The 19580-nt window shown below is 40.3% G+C and overlaps 1 protein-coding gene and 1 pseudogene across 2 annotated transcripts; both read left to right on the top strand.

Moving 5' to 3' along the window:
* Nucleotides 1–19580, top strand: part of LOC128572468 (ribosomal protein L18-like) — a 49914-nt pseudogene that overhangs the window by 16844 nt on the left and 13490 nt on the right.
* LOC128572937 (putative zinc finger protein 876) lies at nt 11474–19400 on the top strand. Of its 2 annotated transcripts, XM_053573091.1 has the most exons (3): nt 11474–11889; nt 13617–13743; nt 17641–19400. In XM_053573091.1, exon 3 carries the CDS (start codon nt 17947–17949, stop codon nt 18841–18843), a length of 897 nt encoding a protein of 298 aa, XP_053429066.1. In that variant the 5' UTR covers nt 11474–11889; nt 13617–13743; nt 17641–17946; the 3' UTR covers nt 18844–19400. The 2 variants fall into 2 exon arrangements, with proteins under 2 accessions (XP_053429066.1, XP_053429067.1); XM_053573092.1 differs by lacking the exons at nt 11474–11889; nt 13617–13743 and adding an exon at nt 14552–14580.

The following is a 19580-nucleotide window of genomic DNA, read 5'->3' on the forward strand; positions in this document are numbered from 1 at the left end:
TTTCAAGGTGTTTTCCATCCTTAGCTATGATTGTTCATAGTTCCATGTGGGACACTCAGGAATCACTGGAGGCATAAAGAAACAAATACTGAAAGACAAAATACCTCAGAAAATGTAAAGAAAAAGAATTTCCATTTTCTTTTTTTTGTAGAGGCAGAGTCTCACTGTACCACCCTCAGGTAGAGTGCCGTGGCGTCACACGGCTCACAGCAACCTCTAACTCTTGGGCTTACATGATTCTCCTGCCTCAGCCTCCCGAGCAGCTGGGACTACAGGCGCCCTCCACAACGCCTGGCTATTTTTTTTTGTTGTTGTTGCAGTTTGGCCGGGGCTGGGTTTGAACCCGCCACCCTGGGCACATGGGGCTGGCGCCCTACTCACTGAGCCACAGGCGCCGCCCAGAATTTCCATTTTCTTTTGGTTGGTTTGTTGGGTTTATTAATGGTTTGTGAAAACAGAAATCCATGGAGGTGAGGGAGCTGGAGGCAAGAGAAAGGAGACAGGTGAGAGATTTTACTCCTTCCTGAAAACCTATGAATTTGTGTGTGTGTGTGTGTGTGTGTGTTTCTCTGTACATATCTATATACAGATATGTATATATACTTTTTGAGAAATGAAAATGATGTTTTCATACATTCAAAGAGGCCAACTGCCAAGGCTTAGGTCTACCATCCTATCTCTGGAAGGCTGAGGTGAGTGGATTGCTTCAGCTGAGGAGTTGGAGATCAGAATGAGCAAGAGCAACACTCTGTCTCTACTAAGAATATAAAAAGTATAAAAAAACAAGTTGGGGGTGGGGCTGTAGTCCCAGCTACTTGGGAGACTGAGGCATGAGGATTGCTTGAGCCCAGGAGTCTGGGGTTGCTGTGAGTTATGACATTCCTGCATTCTAGTCTGGGGCAATAGAGTGAGACATTGGCTCCAAAGTAGGTATTTAAACAATGAAAATACTTATCAGATGTTTTATTTTTGTGTCTCCTCTCTCTTTGTAAATTTTATATTAAAATGAGGGTAGAAATTATTAGATTACAGTTTGTGTTTGTGTGGTAAAGTCCGTGTTGTAGATGTGCCTCTCACCTTGAAGGTGTGCCATATACCTTTTTTCTTTTTTTTTTTTGAGACAGAGCCTCAAGCTGTTGCCCTAGGTAGAGTGCTGTGGCATCATAGCTCACAGCAGCCTCCAACTCCTGGTTCAAGCGATTCTCCTGCCTCCGTCTCCCAAGTAGCTGGGACTACAGGTGCCCACCACAATGCCTGGCTATTTTTTTTTTTTTTTTTTTTTTTGGTTGTAGCTGTCGTTATTGTTTGGCAGGCCCAGGCTGGATTAGAACCCACCAGCTCAGGTGTATGTGGCTGGCACCCTACCTGCGTGAGCCACAGGTGCTGAGCCTTTTTTTTTTTTTTTAAGACTGAGTCTCACTTTGTCTCAATTCATAGAGTGCTGTGGCATCACAGCTGACACCATCCTCAACTCTTGAGCTTAGGCGATTCTCTTGCCTCAGCCTCACAAGTAGTTGGGACTACATGCACCCGCCACAACGCCCCTCTAGGTTTTGTTGCAGTTGTCACTGCTGTTTTAGCTGGCCACTGCAGGTGTCAAACTGACCACCCTCGTATATGGCACCCTACACACTGAGCCACAAGCACCTCCCTGCTATATACTTTTACATTGTGCTTCTTAGGTGAGAGCACACCAATCTCCCTCCCACTTCCCCTCTAATTTTTGTATGATTTCACTTTAAAGACCAACGATTCTTGTAATTTATAAGACTAAATTGGAGTTGGATTTTGCTTTTGTAACCTAGGAATGCAAGGCTCTGGATCCCTTTCAGCCTAATTCCCTCCCGTATATTTTAACACTCTACAGGAGGACTGGTTTCCCCCTGCATTTTCCAAAAGTACGGCAAGCTGAGTGTAAATGTTCCTCTTTGTTTCCTCAGCCTAAATATTCTAGGTCTTGCAGTCAAATCTCAAATTTTCAGTTTCTTTCTCATTTTTCCAAATGCTAACTTTCCATTCAATTTACATTATTGATAGAGTTGAAGTATGCCCAGATAGGGTGGACCCGCCTAAAACAACTAACTCCTTACCCTCTACCACTGGATGACCTACCTAAGAAAGGTGAATGGGTCAACCCCTATCCTACTTCTACTGGATGTCACACCTGGGAAAGTAAGTAGGCCAACCCCCACTCTTACAACACATGTCCGACCCAGGGAAGGGAATATCTGTATCCCCACCTTCCTGACCTTTAAACACCCCCAAATTTCCACCCCCATTTGCCATTATCCAATTGTAGATTTATTCCCTGCAAGTTGGAAATCTTACGACACTTGCACCCAAGTGGAATAAAGGCATTTTAATTGCACAAACCGGGCCTGCTTTTTCCTTTTATCTCGTGCCTCGTAATAATCTTTCATCTTTGACTCCGTAACCTTTCAATTATCAATTGTTTTTCTCTTTATTTCTCTGTTCAAACAGATGCAGTATTTTTGTTATTTATCATTTCTTTATATAACAGTGGGTGATTGTTTTATAAATTGTTGGTTTTTATAAGTTTCTGAACTTATGACTCATAAGAAGAAAGCAGGTAATAATCCTGTGACATTCTTATCAAAATCTTTGTGCCTTTACTCCTTATATTTTGCCGAGGCACACTTTTTTGCCAGAATGTCTTTGCATTGAGACTCCTCATTGGTAACTGTACAGGATGATGTGTCCTTAGTCACACTTCTGTCATTTATCATTCCAGACCTTCACACTTGTCTGAAGATGTCCCAAGATACCCATAACATCCATGTCTACTGGCATGTTCCACAAATATCAATTCCTGGGACATACCTGTCCAGTGGATAGCCTGAAATATGGGGATGGAGCTTCTCAGGGGAGTAAATGAATGCCTTTTAGCTTGAGAGTAGTCTCTTAGTATACCCTTCCTGTAAAAAGGTAACTCATTGGGACTTTAACTGTTTTGTTTGTTTGTTTGTTTTGAGACAGTTTCAAGCTGTTGCACTGGGTAGAGTGCCATGGCATCCCAGCTCACAGCAACCTCAAAGACTTGGGTTGAAGCAATTCTCTTGGCTCAGTCTACCAAGTAGCTGGGATTACAGGTACCCACCACAATGCCCGGCTATTTTTTGGCAGTTGTCATTGTTGTTTAACTGACCCAGGCTGGGTTCAAACCCACCACCCTTGGTATATGTGGCCAGCAACCTGCTGATTCAGCTACAAGCACCACCCAGGACTTTAATTATTTTTAATACCAGCCTCCATCTTCATTTCTGGGACACATTATTGTTTAGTCAGAGATTTGGGACCAAAAATGAGAGGTTATTCTGAGACATTATTGCAGGAAGACAAGGTCCAAACACCATGTTTATAAGAGGAAGGGATTTCTTTTAGCTGGCGGAGCTTATGACATAGAAGAATTCAAATTGTCCATGTTCTACAACTGCCTCAGTCTTTCCTTTTTCATGTCCAGTCAAAAAGTTCCAAAACACAGGTACCTTTCTCATTGGTCAGTTTGAATCAAGCAGAAGGTAGGACTCTGCAGCTGAATCCTTGTGGTCCTTGAGAAAACCTGTTGTGCACCTCATACTTCCCTGTTCACACCTCTCTCATTCCTCCCTTTTGAGACTCCGTATATATGTTGATTTGAGGTCTTAATAGCAGGTTGTTTCTGTGGGAGCCAGTATTAATCAATTTTCACATTCGAATTTGCGTAACTTTTCTACAAAATCTAAGGCATGGAAGTATTTCTGATCTGTTCTATAGTTTCCTTCCCAGTTTCTTCTGCTGTAGCACTCTCACAGAGGGTTTCAGGCAGTAACCTTTAGAGTCATCTGGCAGTGCTTTCATATTTCTTTGGTCTGGACCAGCATTCAGATTTCAGGAACTGTGACTCTTCTGGGGTTCTCTACCCAGGCCTTAATTGCACCATGTTGGTAGGCCAATATAAGTACGAGTTTGGACCTTTCCCTGTGTTACACATAGAGTAGTGTATCTGGTTATGAGCGCAAGCTCCCTCCTGGTTATGAGCGCAAGCTTCCCATTCATGGAAGCTATAAAAGAGTCACCCTTTGTCCTATCTCAATGGTGTGGTTACACAGATTACATCCTTCCTCCCCTTTTCCCAAAGTGCAATTAAGACAAGTCCTGAGAGGAGCTTTCTCAGGCTTTAGCAGTGTGCCAACTAGCCAGTTGCCAGTGTGTGGCTGGAACAAGTCATGTTGACAATCTTAAAAGTTACCCTTTGCTTCCCCTGGGGCATTAAAGCTCTCTTCAGCTAGCTGAAATGAATCCAGGCAAGGATTCTTTCCACCTTTGCCGCCATGCATGTGGTCAAGATGATGGTATAAAGGCCCTTCTACCTTGGTTTGAGGGGGACCAGGTTCTGATCTTTGACCTAAACATGATCCCCTTGATCCCCCAGAAAGAAAGGATGTGCCGACACAAAAGACTAAGCAAAATAGTTAATTACCCAAGTGGAGATCTTTCTTGTTACTCTTCCTAGGGCTTCTGCCTGTTTAATTCAGTCTTTCCCCCCTTAGGAACATCATACAATGGTTTGGCAGTCTGTATGTTTCACACAGTCTTTTCACAGAAATTCTCAGGGCTTTCATCTGGCTTCTGCATGACCTCAACCACCTTGCATATGTCTTTGGCCTTCTGGCTCCCTTACACCGACAGGGACGAAGTCAAGGTTGGGTTCAGTGTAAGAGAATGAAACCATTTAGGAGTTACCTACAAACATCTACAAGTTCTGGATTTCAAGGCTAAGGTTCACACAATGAGAGCATTAATATTCCTACTTAAACATTAGCACAGTTCTTAAGATAATACTTAGTTTTAAGAGTCCCTGTAGAACTACTCCAAATTTTTGGAAACTTCGAGTGAATATTTGTGAACATCATTTGGGTGTGGGGCCACTTATGTGGTTGTGTTACACTCACACCATATACTGGGAAATTCTCATTCAGGTTCTAATTTTCCTGAGGTATCTACTGTGTCTATAACATTTAATACTGTACAAATTTTTCCAGTATAGTCAACAGGCAACCTTTGTTGAGCTTTAAAGTTTCAGAGCAAATATAACTAGCTATATTTATATTATACTATTATAACTAGTTATATTATATATAGATATAATTCTATACTCATTGCCCAATAATCGCCTAAGCCCAAGAGTTTGAGGTTCTGTGAGTTGTAACACCATGGTACTCTACCAAGGGTGACAGCAAGATTCTGCATCAATAAAAAAAAAAAAATCTGTAATTTTTGCCCAGTCTTTTAATTTCATTGAACAAGTCAGTTTAGTAAAACAGCTATGTCTCAGTTTATGAGATGCTATTGCAGATAAGGCTGGAATCTAATACAGGTGGGACACAATTTTTTTCCCTTTTGAACCATTTCTCTCTTTACTAAAGGCAAGTTATAGCAGAACTAACTTAGTTGCCAAAATAAACTGTACCTTATGCATACTAGGTCTGTATTTGCATAAAGTGCAGCAAGAATAATTATTAGTCACCTAGGCTTTTCTTCCCTTTAAAATTGGCTTTCCTGAAACCTTTTATAAAAAAATCTCAGGTTAGACTTGAAAGCCTTCCACGACCCCAGGTTTCATCTGTGCTATTAGATACCTGTATGCATTTGGTAAATTCCTCTTCTCTTGAGGTCCCCAAGCAAATTCAGATTTCGGGACCTGTCAAAAAGCAACCTTCTTTACTTACCACAGATCAGGAAACATTATTGGTGGTATCTGGCCAGTTTTTCCAAAGGGCTTTTTTTTATTGGTCTTGTAGGTCACCCTTAATTCCTTAGTAGTTTGGACTCCTCTGACAATGCTATTCCAATGACAGTCTTGGTAAAATAACCAATGCCTTCATTGCGTCCTATAGAACAAAACAGATTTTTATTGAACTTATGCAATAACTGTACTGTTACAAATTAAGAATACTTACAAATGGCTTTCAAATTCTGGAGAAATCAAGGAGAGAGAAAAAAATAAATGTTTCAAATTCTACTTATAGGTACATAAATCGTTGAAAGCTACAAATCACTGAAGAGACAGAAAATGTCTTTTGTGACTTCTTTAAAGCAGAACACAGACTGGATCACCAGTGTTTAAAAAAACAAAACAAATCAGCCTCATTCCATGTAACTGATTTCTGTTCTGTTAAAAGTTAGATTAGCAATACTCATGGATATATTGGCTTTCTGTTTGTTTTATGTTTTTTTTTTTTTCTTTTATTTTGAGACAGCATCTCACTCCTTGGTAGAGTGCTGTGGCCTCACACCTCACAGCAAACTCCAGCTCTTGGGCTTACGCGATTCTCATGCCTCAGTCTCCCAAGTAGCTGGGACTACATATGCCCACCCCAATACCCAGCTATTTTTTTGTTGCAGTTTGGCCACAAATGGGTTTATACCCACCATCCTCGATGTATGGGGCTGGCGCCCTACTCACTGTGCCACAGGCACCGCCCCAACATGTTGGCTTTCTAATTAAAGTTCTAGAAGTTTGCTTTTAGGCCAAAGGTATTTAATTTCCAAAGACATCAGAAATTTGAGTTTGAGAGAATTCATCAGCCTCTCCTAATATTTCTTTTGAAGGACAAAGCTTGGACTCAGGCAGTTATAAAAAATACTTTCTGTGGGAGACACCTGTGGCTCAGTGGGTAGGGCGCCAGGCCCATATGCCAAGGGTGACGGATTTGGGCTGACCCCAGCCAAACTGCAACAAAAAAATAGCTGGGTGTTGTGGTGGGCTCCTATAGTCTCAGCTAATTGGGAGGATGAGGCAAGAGAATCGCCCAAGCCCAGGAGTTAGAGGTTACTGTGAGCTGTAACACCAGGGCACTCTACCCAGGGCAATTAAGTGAGACTGTGTCTCTAAAAACAAAAAAAGAATACTTTCTGAGTTGAATTCAAACTATTATTGACCATGTACAGTAACACAGACCAATATTTTATGATATTAGAAAATACGTATGAACATAATCCGTACAAAATTAAGCACCATTTCAGATTTGACAATGTTTCCTATACATTTTCAACAAACCAATTAAGCCTAATATGTCTTTCTCAAATTTTCAGCGGTCTTGATATATCAAAAAGACTGAATTTAGAGTTTTTATTTTGGAAGGTTTGTCAACAATCAAAGGCTTAAAATATTTATTTGTTCAAGCAACATTACAAGCTAAAAGATTCTAAAGGAAATACATAGTCAACTGGATCATATGTAAATTCCTTCAGAAATGCCCTTTTATATGAGCTTCATTTAACCTGCACAGACAATCTACAAACATGAATCTTCTGGATTGCCCTGCCTATCACTTTCCTATATAACTATTCTGTTTCAGGACAACATTTACCACACAACATCCTTTTCTTACGCAAATCCATTTTCGTTTCCATGTAATGTCTTTCACTCTCAAAAACCCACTTTTCACAAAACAGGATCACAGTTTTCTATGAAGTTAATTATTCACTTGGCTAGACTGATGATTAGAAGGTTTAAAAGGCAAGAATCTTATACTTTGACAAAGACTCAGTTTCCCAAAGAATTTAAACAACCAAATTATTACATTTTACAAATGAGAGACATTTTGTGAAATGAGCATTAATATAGGATTTTCCCACTCAGGGCTGCACAGGGAACCCCCATTTTTCTGGCTCAGATGAGTTCAGAAGTCAGACTCCCAGCTAGGCACAAACACACTGCACACTGCCAAGCACTCCCTTTGAGCTCTAGTAAGGTCATGAACAAAGCAGCCCATAAAGTTTTAGATGACTCCACCCTAAATAGGGAGCACACACCCTGATCCCCTTCCTAAAGAAAAAATGCAAAGACCTAATAACTTTGCCCAAGGGGAGCGGCTGCATTCATTTATTTGCTAAAATGCTCATTCAGCTCATAAAGGTATTTTTTCCATCTACCAGGCACTGGCCACATATCTCTTAGGGCCAATTATTTACCCCTAGACAAAGGATCCATGCAGGAGACCTCTGACATGCACCTGCTCCCTCTGGTGCTCTCCACTTCCTCTGCATGCCCCTTCCGCCAACAAAATCCTATTTTATGATTGATCTGTGGCCTGTGGGCTCAATTCTCAAATCCCCAAGATCAAGGACTCACTGAATAAAGAAATTCCAGTAACAAAACCACAATACAGTCATTCTTTCTGATGTCTTTTTATTTACCCATAAGTCTCAAATGGCCACTTGGCTGCCAAGGAACAGGCCTCTGTTTGAGATGAAAAGCAGAAAACCTGGAACTTCCAGTTTCTCTCCTAAAAGCCAGGGAATGAAGTTGGAGCAGGGAAAAAGGGGCTGCTCACAGAATTGTTTTGCCCTGTGAAGGGGGTGGGGGTGGTGGTGCTAAATACCACCTATTGTTACCCGTCTCTGTCAGTCTCCAAGCACTCACATGCGCACAATTCCAATCCTTTTCCTAACCTGGGCATTCCTGATTTCCCACTCAAACTGCCTCTTGGCTATAGCAGGCAGAATCAACACTCCTCTAGGCCCTGTGAGGGGAGGTCCAACCCCACCCTCAGAATTCATTCCGGTCACACCACATTCACTCACTCTCTTACACCTCTCACCAGACCTGCCAGCAATCTATTACCACAGGCGTTGATCAGATCCCAGTTTCCACCCAAATGGTGGGCATCTGGTATCTATCCTATCTTGTCTTACACATCTCCCAGTGCAGGTACCAGTTCCTGCATACCAATTCCTCCTGGTGTTTGACTCCTTGAAGATCTGCCAAAGAAGTCCTTTTTCCACCTAGTTGAGGCATCCATATAGGGAGGCCCAATGGGGAGAAAGAGCACCCAAACAATATGTTTATAAGAGGAAAGGCGCTATTTCAGCTGGCAGAGGGAAAGTCAGAAGAATTCAAAATGGCCAAACTCCACAAGTTGCCCTGTCTTCTCCTTTTCACCCCCCAATCAAAAACTTTCTGCTTATGGGTTCCTTTCTCACTGATCAGTTTGAATCAAGGGAGAGAAGCTGTTCCTGCCCTGACAGGACTATAGGATTTCACAGAAGTGGAAATTTCCGAGTCTCAGGAAGTTAAGTTTCTATAAATTCTTAAGACCTGAGTCACCAGGGGGAGGACCCCACATGTGTATCCTTGGGTTTTGCTTGAGAAGATCTCTGTTCTCCTAGTCCTCACCTTTTCTGATATCCTTTCTCAGAACAGCAAATTGCATGCGGACCCAAATAATGAAGGTACAAAGGTCCTGCTGCCAATTTTCAATCACCTATCTTGAGTGGTTATAGTCTATGGTGTGCCAAAATTTGCCACTACAGTCACCATACATAGGGAATAAGGAAAATTGTAGCTAAATACCACCTATTGTTAGTAATATTTACTTTTTCCAATTAAATTGACTTTATTCCACTTGGGTGTGGGTGCGATGGGAAGAAATCTACATGTGGGTAAAGGTGAAGGGAGGGGTTAAAGGTCAGAATGTTGAGGGTTGGGAAATTCCCTTTCCTGTGTTGGACATCTGTAGTAAGGTGGGGATTGGGTCATTTACCTTTCCCAGGTGGGACATCACTGGGGTAGGGTAGGAGGTTGAGCCATTCACCTTTATTTATTTATTTATTTTTTTTTTTTGAGACCTAGTCTCACTTTGTTACCCTGGGTAGAGTGCCATGGCTTCATGTCTCAAAGCAATTTCAAAGTCTTGGGCTCAAGTGATTCTTTGCCTCAGCCTCTAAGTAGCTAGGACATGAGGTACATGCCACAATGGCCAACTATTGTGCAGAGACAAGGTCTCACTCTGGCTCAGGCTTGTCTCCAACCTGTTAGCTCAGTCAATCTATCCACCTCAGCCTCTGACATGGTGGGGTTACAGTCATGATCCACTGGAACCAGCTATACGTACTTTTATTTACAATAAACTTTAGAAAATATATACAGATTATTCTGTGTCTTTCCATCTCTTTCTAATATTCTGTAATCAATATTTTGTAAAAGTATATTTAGCTACAATTTTGAATGTTCCTTATGTATGGAGACTTTTGGGGACAACCTATAAATTTTTACAAATTACCTTTATAGGGCAACAATCAGGCATTGTGTCTCTGTCTTTCAATTGTCCTGATATCCTTAAACTTAAAACCAATCCCGAGGTTGATAAGGCCAGAAGCTGACCCTGGATGACAAATATGCATTGAGTATTGCTGAGAATGTCTTCATTCCCATTTTTCTGTTTCTCTAATTCTCATGAATGTACATAGGGCACTAGCTGCATCCCACCAGTGCAAGACCCAAATCTGCAGGTCCAAATTCTGAGTCCAGGTCCTTCCTCAGACACCGCTGCCTTCTTTAACCACTGGAGACTTTAAAGTGTCAGTACTCTATGTCTTGTTTTAAGATAGTGATTTATGGTTTTTCTTGAACCAAAGTTATTTGTTTTGTTAGAAAGCGTTGGGCAGAAGGGACTCTGTGCAGTGTTTGCTTTGTCTAGCTGTGTTTGTTTTTTAGTTCAAAAAAAGTAACAGCAGCAATAGGGGGAATTGTTAAAGAAGCCACTTCCTAGACTCACTCAAAACCTGCAAATTTTTAGCCAAAGCATAGATTGACTATTCCCTCCTGAAACGTCAAAGTCCCAATGCAAGAGTTGGTGGAAGAACAAGCAGTTTATTCAAGAGCAACCTGAGAAGATTGCTGACTAATTTTGCAAAGAGCACCTCATGTTCCTGGGGTGACCAGAAGGTGGTGAAAGGGGAAAGGAGCTTGGGAAACCATGTCTCATTGAAATGGTTTCTTGCCATCTGGTTGTCTGGCTGACATCAGCTAGACCAAAACAGAAATGGGGGTTAACTGCTCACTATTCTTCTTCATGGGGAGTTGTGCAATGTTGATGCTATAGTGAATGGCTCAAAACCCTTCCTGCAATTTACTGTTTTATGAGGCAGAGTCTCACTTACTCACCCTCCAAAGAGTGCTGTGGCATCACTGCTTACAGCAAACTAAAACTCCTAGGCTCAAGCCATCCTCTTGCCTCATCCTCCCAAGTAGCTGGGACTACAGTCACCTACCGTAATGCCCAGCAATTATAGAGACAGGGTCAGTCTTGTTCAGGCTGGTCTTATATTCCTGGGCTCAGACAAGCCACCTGCCTTGGGCTCTCAAGAGTTCTGGAACTACAGGCCTGAATCATCTGGCTGGCCTTTCTGAAAATCTTAAGGAAGGACATAAGTAGGCATTGTGAAATAAAACTGATTATATGGTTGAAGATAGAGTAACTGCTGCTATTATTGAATCAAATACTTATACAGGGCATACTGAGAATTACCTTGTATGCATACTAAACCCTGAGAGGTGATGCTTAGCCAAGTGTTTCTCAGCCCAGGCTTCCAGGTATGATTCCATGGCCAGTTTGAACACATACCGTCATCTGTGATTCTGCCTGCCAACAGATTCCATATGTGTGGCTGGTGTCATCCATGTGGCCCCCTGTGATGCTAACAGAAGGCCAATGTCAAGAATGAGGTTTTCCAGATACATTTAAGACACTCAAATTTATTTATATTTTTCCAGAAAAAAGGTCAGAGGGCCCATATTCCGATAGCAGAAATTGCTGGCTGGGGAGGGCACTGGAGGCCAAGAAATTAGAAACTCACACTTTGGTCTTCATATGGAACCTCCTTCTTCCTGACTATCTCCTGTGATAAAGAATAGGAAAGGGTAAAATTTTCTCTGTACTTCGAGGTCCCTGTGCCTGTGGATGTGGCGGTAGCAGGTGAAGAGTTTGTGCTGATGCCTTTAAAGACATATTATCAAGGAGCAGGAGTAATGTGTCCAGATGATCTCACCTGAGAAGGAAATCATGGAAGGAGGACAAAGAGAAAGAAGTGATTGCTTTTCAGGTAATTGAGCCCAAGACCCAGGGTTGTCTGCACTTTTTCTCCTGCAGTATCATGTTCTTCGACTTTGCAAAAGTTTAAGTTTCTACTTTTGATGTTCCTACCTAATGAGTTTGTTTTAAATACTCTTTTCCCCTTGTCTTTTAATAGTCACGAGGCTCCAAAACTCCTCCTCTACATATGGCAGAGCCTTCTTTCCAGTCTCTCTCCATCCAGACTTCCACATGCCCTAAAAACTTCTCACTTTGTTTGTTTCCTGAAATAGTGAAAATGTTCCATTTCTCTTTGTTGAAAATCAGAAAATGTGGATGCCCAAGATTCCCATTGTGGATGAGGTTGGATTATTGGATAGTAACAAAGAAGGGGAATATGTACTGTTTAGCTTCCATCTGGAAGCTCCATGAGTTCTATGTAAAATAGGATGATGTCCATGCACTTTTACAGAAGATGGCATTAACTACCTAGAGTAATTCAAAGTTCTCACAAACAGAATAATTAGAAAAGAGTTGCTTTCTGGGATGGTAAAGAAGGCTATTTAAAGACACGATTAGAGATTAGAAGACACGTAAGATATCTGTAACTGGAAGTTTCCCCAAACCAGGTTTTTCTCAACTAGTTTTTAATCAAATTATGATTGATTTTTTCTGGGCAGTACTATCACAGCGGTGATGTGCTTGCACTTGTGAATCAGCACCTGATACTAATTCATCCTGTTGCATTTGATGTTAATTTTACTCACTCAGTTACAGTGCTCTTGGACACCTATTCCATTGTGGAGTTCAGTGTATCTTCTGTATTCTTAATAAGAAGTTGGGGAGATTATCAACTAATATGAGCAAATCAAAATATTTATTGAGGAAGCACCCCTTTCTTCTTAGTTTCTCTTCCATATACCTTTCTTGGGAAAGTAAAGATTGTCAACTTTGTTTACTGGTTCAAGAATCAACTGGGGTAAATCCAGTGTCTGCAGTTCACTGCATGTTTGACAAAAGATCATCATGGGACTGAAGCATTGTCACTCCTGTTGAGCTGGTTGGAAATTTAGAAATAGAATCTTCACCCCATATCGTCTGAATAATAATCTGCATTTTTTTCAAGATCTCCAATTCTTGTACACGTTCAAACTTTAAAGTTACTATTTATTTCACCATGACATTGAAATATAAAAAACATACACAGATTATAACCTCTGATGTAAATAAGGCACAAAATTATACCTGTCTGTATTGGTGGCCTTTTATTTCTACTATGTCAACCAAAAATGTATGATGTGTACACCGGTTCAGTTGTTGCCATTCCGTCCCCTTTCTTCAGTTTTTGACAATACATGAGGGAATATATCTCATCTATACCTATTAGGTAATTGTATTTACTCTTATAAGTCAGCAAGAGTTCTCTTCACTCATTTAACTAAAAGTGAAATTCATGACTTGGTGCCTGAGCACAGTGGTTACAGCACTGGCCACAAACATCCAGGCTGGTGGGTTCGAACTCGGCCTGGGCCAGCTAAGCAACAATACAACAAAACAATAGCCAGGCGTTGTGGCAGGCGCTAGTACCCCCAGCTATGAGGCTCAGGCAAGAGAATTGCTTAAGCCCAAGAGTTTGAGGTTGCTGTGAGCTGTGACGCCATAGCACTATCCAGGGCAACAGCTTGAGATTGTCTCAAAAAAAAAAAAGGTGAAATTCCATATCCCCATATTTTCTTGGTAAATATTTTTGTTTTTCAGGGAGTGTTGACATTCAAGGACAAGTCTATTGAATTCTCTATGGAAGAGTGGGCCTGCCTGGACCCTGCTCAGCAGCATTTGTATCTGGAAGTCATGTTAGAGACCTACAGAAACCTGTTCTTCCTGGGTAAGGAAGAGTTATATACCTAGTTCATGTTCTACACTAAACAATTCATATTCTCCTTTTGTAGAAGGTTTTTATTCAGTTTATTCATTCTTATTTCTATGGCAAACTTTAGGATATCTTGGTATAGAAAAGAAAAATTGGATTTGTTTCATTTTGGCATTAATCTTACCCATTTTGGGGCTGATTTATATCCTTCACTAGATTAATGGAAATTTCAGAAATTTTATGGCCTAGATTGTTACTCTTACCTTTAATTCTGATTTCTAGCACCAAATTTTATTTCAGTAGTTTTGGTAGTGGAGAAGTTAGGAATGTTCCAACTTTAAATACTTTTTACAGATTATGAAGATTCGGCGGCACCTGTTGCTCAGTGGGTAGTGCGTCAGCTCCATATACTGAGAGTGGCGGGTTCAAAACCAGCCCCAGCGAAACTGCAACAAAAAGTAGCTGGGCGAGTGGCGGGCACCTTTAGTCCCAGCTACTTGGGAGGCTGAGGCAAGAGAATCACCTAAGCCCAGGAGTTAGAGGTTGCTGTGAGCTGTGTGACGCCATGGCACTCTACTGAGGGCAATAAAGTGAGACTCTGTCTTTACAAAAAAAAAAAAAAGATTCTGAAGTTTCTGCAAGGATATCTGTTTGGGGCACTATTTCAGGATCTTCTAAAATGTCCTTTTCTCTACTTCACCAAGGCATTAGATTGCCAATTAAAGAATTCCAATGTTTTTTTCTCTAACAAAACAGGTCTTACTGTCTCTAAGCCAGAATTCATCACCTGTCTGGAGCAAAGCAAAGAACCCTGGAACATGAGGACACACCAAACACTAGTCAAGCACCCAGGTAGGTTAGAATGAGTGAAACAGATAACACAGGTCAGAGGTCCAAGTTCAATGAGGAAAACACACAATACAATTGGATTAGAGAAGCTCAGCTTCCTTGGAAATTATTTCTGAGAAGCCTGGGTTTCTTTCCTTGTTCTTACATGAAGGCATCTCTGTTCTTGTTTTTATTAGTTTTTATTTTTATTGTTTTCTTATTAATACAGAGTCTCACTCTCTTGCCTCACAGTAGAGTCACATGACATCAACTTAGCTCAGAGCAACCTTAAACTACTGGTGTCAAGTAATTTTTTTTGCAGTGTTTGGCTGGGGCTTGGTTTGAGCTGGCCACCGCCAGCATATGGGGCCAGCGCCTTACTCCGTTGAGCCACAGGAACTGCCCATCAAATGATTTTTTTTATCTCAGCCCTCAAATAGCTGGGACTACAGGTTTCTCCACATTGGCTGGCTTACAGTTTTTCTATTTTTTTTGGTACAGGGGTGTTCTCATTCTTACTCAGGCTAGTCAGGAACCTGTGAGCTGAACTTGGCTCCCAGAGTGCTGGGCATATAGTTGTGAGTAAATACACCTGTTTAATTTCCAGAAGGTCCTTACTGTTCACTGATATTCCTTCTAGGGTACAATGAGAATGAAAGAACTTTCTATGGCTTACATATGAGTGCAGGATCTGACTGTTCTTCCATTGCTTTTAAGGACATGAAATTTGTGTGTATTTTTTAGTATACCTATTAAATTATTTTTTAAATTATTATTATTGTGTATGTTTTAGTGTACCTATTAAATTATTTTTTAAATTATTCTTTAGGCTGGGTGTGGTGGTTGACGCCTCTAATCCTGGCACTGTGAAACCCAGGGTGGGACGATAGCTTGAGCTCAGGAGTGTGAGACCAACCTAAACAAGAGTGAGACCCTGTCTCTACTAAAAATAGAAAAATTATCCAGGCATTGTAGTGGTTGTGTGTTGTCCCACCTACTGGGGGCTGGTGGTTGGGATGAGGCTAGAGAATTGCTTACACCCAGGAGTTTGAGGTTGCTGTGAGTTAGGCTGATTTTATGACAGTGTAGCCTGAACAACAGAATGAGACTGTGTCTGAACAAAAGGTTTTTTTCTTCCTTTCTTTTTTTTTTTTTTTTGCAGTTTTTTGCTGGGGCCAAGTTTTAACTCACCCCCTCTGGTATATAGGCTGCCACCCCACTCTTTTGAGCCACAGGTGCCGCCTTTTTTTTTTTTGCATTTGAGACAAAGTCTCAAGTTGTCGCCCTAGCATCACAGCTCACAGCAACCTTAACTCTTGCGTGTAAGTGATTCTCTTGCCTCAGCCTCCCAAGTAGCTGGGACTTCAGGCTCCTGCCACAATGCCTGGCTATTTTTTAGTTGTAGTTTGCATTGCTGTCTGGCAGGCTCGGGCTGGATTCGAACTTGCCAGCTCTGGTGTATGATGCTGGTGCCTTAGCCACTTGAGGTACAGGCGCCAAGCCTCACCAACTCTTTTTTGATGTGGAAGGTTCATGTTGCTAATCCACTAGTAATCTGATGCAACATCCGTAGCGATAACACATCTATTTTCTCCTGTTGCTTTCAAGATTCTTTTCTTGTGTGTGACTCAAATTCTTGATCTTCATCTGTCTTTTTATGGTCTCTTTGTTTCTCCTAGCTGAACTATGGTGGGCTTTCTTCATTCTTTATACCTTTTTCCTTACATTTGAGACAGGTCAGTCATTTTCATTGTGTTTGATACCCTCATTTTTCTGATTTTACTTAGTTGTCTGTATCATTCCTATTTTATGCATTTAGCATTATTCAGTTAAAAGTGTAGGGTAATTTAGACATCTCTATATTTTATGGTTAATTCCAGATCATTTTTTTTTTTAGTTCTTTGGGTTATGTCCCCCTAACATTTTGTATGCTGTAAGCTTTCATTGATTTTTGAGGATTAGAAAAGTCACCTTTCACAAACTTTGTGATATGGCTGTGTCCTGCAGGACTCTGACACACATTTTACAAAAAAGGGAGAACTGTACATTTAGACAGTGTTTTGCCTGTAGAAATCTGTGGTTATTTCTTTATGGAAGCATTTTTCTACATGTTCTCTTAAGAGTTTCTCATCACTTGCTAGACCTGAATTTGTCTGTTACATTGGAGTCTCTCTGCTACTCTAATAATATTATCCCTTTGAATTCATCATTCCCAGTCTGTCTTAGAAACTATAGCACCATTCCTTTAAGCACTCTCACTGATGGGAGTCAGTAACCATTCTTTGGAAACTCCCTCAAAAGCAAGAAGGATTAACACAGGTGTCACTCTTTTCTTTTTGAGGACAAAACTGGGATTTGAAAGTTTACTTCCATTTTCACCATTATGTATTAAGATGGCATAAATTCTGTGATGGGGTAAACATGAAAAACTTCTATTTTTGTTCTATTTGGCTCTTTTATTATTATTATTGATGTTTTTCCCTTTATTATTTTCTATTATTATTGATGATATTTTCCTTTATACACACACACACACAAATTTATGTATGTGTGCATTTATTTATTTTAGGTTGAGTAATTGTCACCCTGGAATGAGTGCTGTGTTGTCAGGGCTCACAGGCTCAATCTTCTGGGTGCAAGAGCTCTTCTTGCTTCAACCTCATGAGTTGCTGGGACTAGAGAAATGTGCCTCAGTGCTTGACTAATTTTTCTATTTGTGGTAGAGATGGAGTCTCACTCTTGCCCAGGCTGATCTCAAACACCTGTGCTCAAGTGATCCATTCACCTCAGTCTCCCAGAGTTCTAGGATTAAAAACATGAACCAATGCCCGGCCTCTACTTTATCTCTACACCTTCTGCTTATTTGTTGTGCTGCAAATTCCTACCTGGGTTTGAGAATCCCCCCAAATGCATTGTATAAATATAACATTTACTATCTTAAAGATAATTAGAACCTCTATACTATATTATGGCATGTTCTTAATGTTCTTGACCTGATTTTGCATATAGAATGTGCAATGTATATTTACTAGATTCTGATAAAAAGCCAGTGGCTAAAATTCTTATTGCTTAAATTTCTTTCAGTTCTATATAATCATTCTACTGAAGACCGTTTTAAAGAGTGGGGCACAAATATTTTATTTCCAGAGATGATCCTGACCAGATATCAAAGCTATGACTCCGAGAATTTGAACTTAACAAAAAAATGGGAAAGTGTGTATGAGTGTGATGAGCAGAAAGTATTTTACAGTGGACTTGACCAATGTTTAACAGCAACCTATGGCAAAGTCTTCCAATGTAGTAACTCTTTGAACACCTTCAGACAATTGTCAAATCTCAATAGAAAAACAATGAAATATACCTTAGAGAAAACTTTCAATTGTAAAAGGAATGGGAAAGCCTCTAACTTCTGCTCACATGTTACAAAACATAAGATCATGCATACTGGAAAAAAACAGTTCAAATGCAAAGAAGGTAGACAAGTTTTTCAGTCTTGCTCAAGTTTCCATACTGGAGAGAAACTGGACAAGTGTGAAAATGATGGCAAATGTCTTAGCCACAGTTCAAAATATTATAACCATCCGAATTTTGATACTGGCGAAAAAACCTGCAACTATAAGAAATGTGACAAAATTACCAAGCAGTACTCACATGTTTCTGGAAAAAAAAATTGATTCTGGAGAGAAACACTTCAAATGTGAAGAATGTGGAAAAACCTTTAACCAGCACTCTCTTTTCTTTAGACATCAAAGAATTCCTTCTGGCGATAAACCCTACAAATGTCAGGAATGTGTCAAAGCCTTTAACAAGTACTCAAACCTTTCTGTACATCAAAGAATTTATTCTGGAGAGACACCCTATGGATGTGAAGAATGTGGCAAAGCCTTTAAACACCACTCATACTTTCTAGACATCAAAGAATTCACTCTGGACAGAAACCCTACAAATGTCAAGAATGTGGCAAAGTCTTTAACCAGCACTCTCTCCTCTTTAGATATCAAAGAATTCATTCTAGAGGGAAACTCTACAAATGTCAAGAGTGTGGAAAAGCCTTTAAACAGTACTCACACCTTTCTGTACATCAAAGAATTCACTCTGCAGAGAAACCCTACAAATGTTAAGAATGTGGAAAATCCTTTAAGTACTACACAAGCCTTTCTAGACATGAAAGAATTCACTCTGGAGGGAAACTCTACAAATGTAAAGAGTGTGGCAAAGCCTTTGACTGTGACTCAAACATTTCTATACATCAAAGAATTCACTCTGTACATAAAGCTTACAAATTAAAAGAATGCACTAAAGCCCTTTTCCTTAGTTAAACTCATAGTGAACATGATAGAATTTTTTGTGGAGAGCAACTCTACAAATATGAAGAATGTGGCAAGGCATTTACAGTGTACTCAACCCTTTCTGTACACCAAAGTAAGAAACTACAGGGGTCATGTAGCATAGACTCATTAGTTTGTGAACATTTCCAGACATTTAAGAATTTATTCTGGAGAGAAACCTTTTAAATATGGACAGTGTTGCAAACTCTAACTCACATTCAATCCTCACTGTACATAGAAGAAATCACATAGGAGAGAAACCCTCCATTTGAGGACTGTGGCAGTGCCTTGACCTGGTGTTCGTAGAATGCTAAACATAGAAGAATTCAAACTGGAGAGTAATCCTACATATGTGAACACTGTGGCAGTGACCTTAACTAGAGTACAAACCTTAACATGAGAACATTCATATTGGAGAGAAATCTTCTAAATGATAATGTGGCAAAGGTTTTCAGTGATCCTCATTCTTAGTAAACATAAGAGAAACCATAGGAAGAAAAATGGAAATAATGTGAAGATGTGGCAAAGCCTCATGCCAGTATGCATTGTTTTCTGTACACAATAAAATTCATGTTGAAGAGAAAGTCTACAAATGTGAAGAGCTTGACAACTGTTTAACTAGTGCTTCAATCATTGTATAAATACAAAATTTATAACATAGAAATCACCTACAAAGGAAAGTGTCAAATCCTATAA

The sequence above is a fragment of the Nycticebus coucang genome, chromosome 20, assembly GCF_027406575.1.
Source record: "Nycticebus coucang isolate mNycCou1 chromosome 20, mNycCou1.pri, whole genome shotgun sequence".
Taxonomy (NCBI): Eukaryota; Metazoa; Chordata; class Mammalia; order Primates; family Lorisidae; genus Nycticebus; species Nycticebus coucang.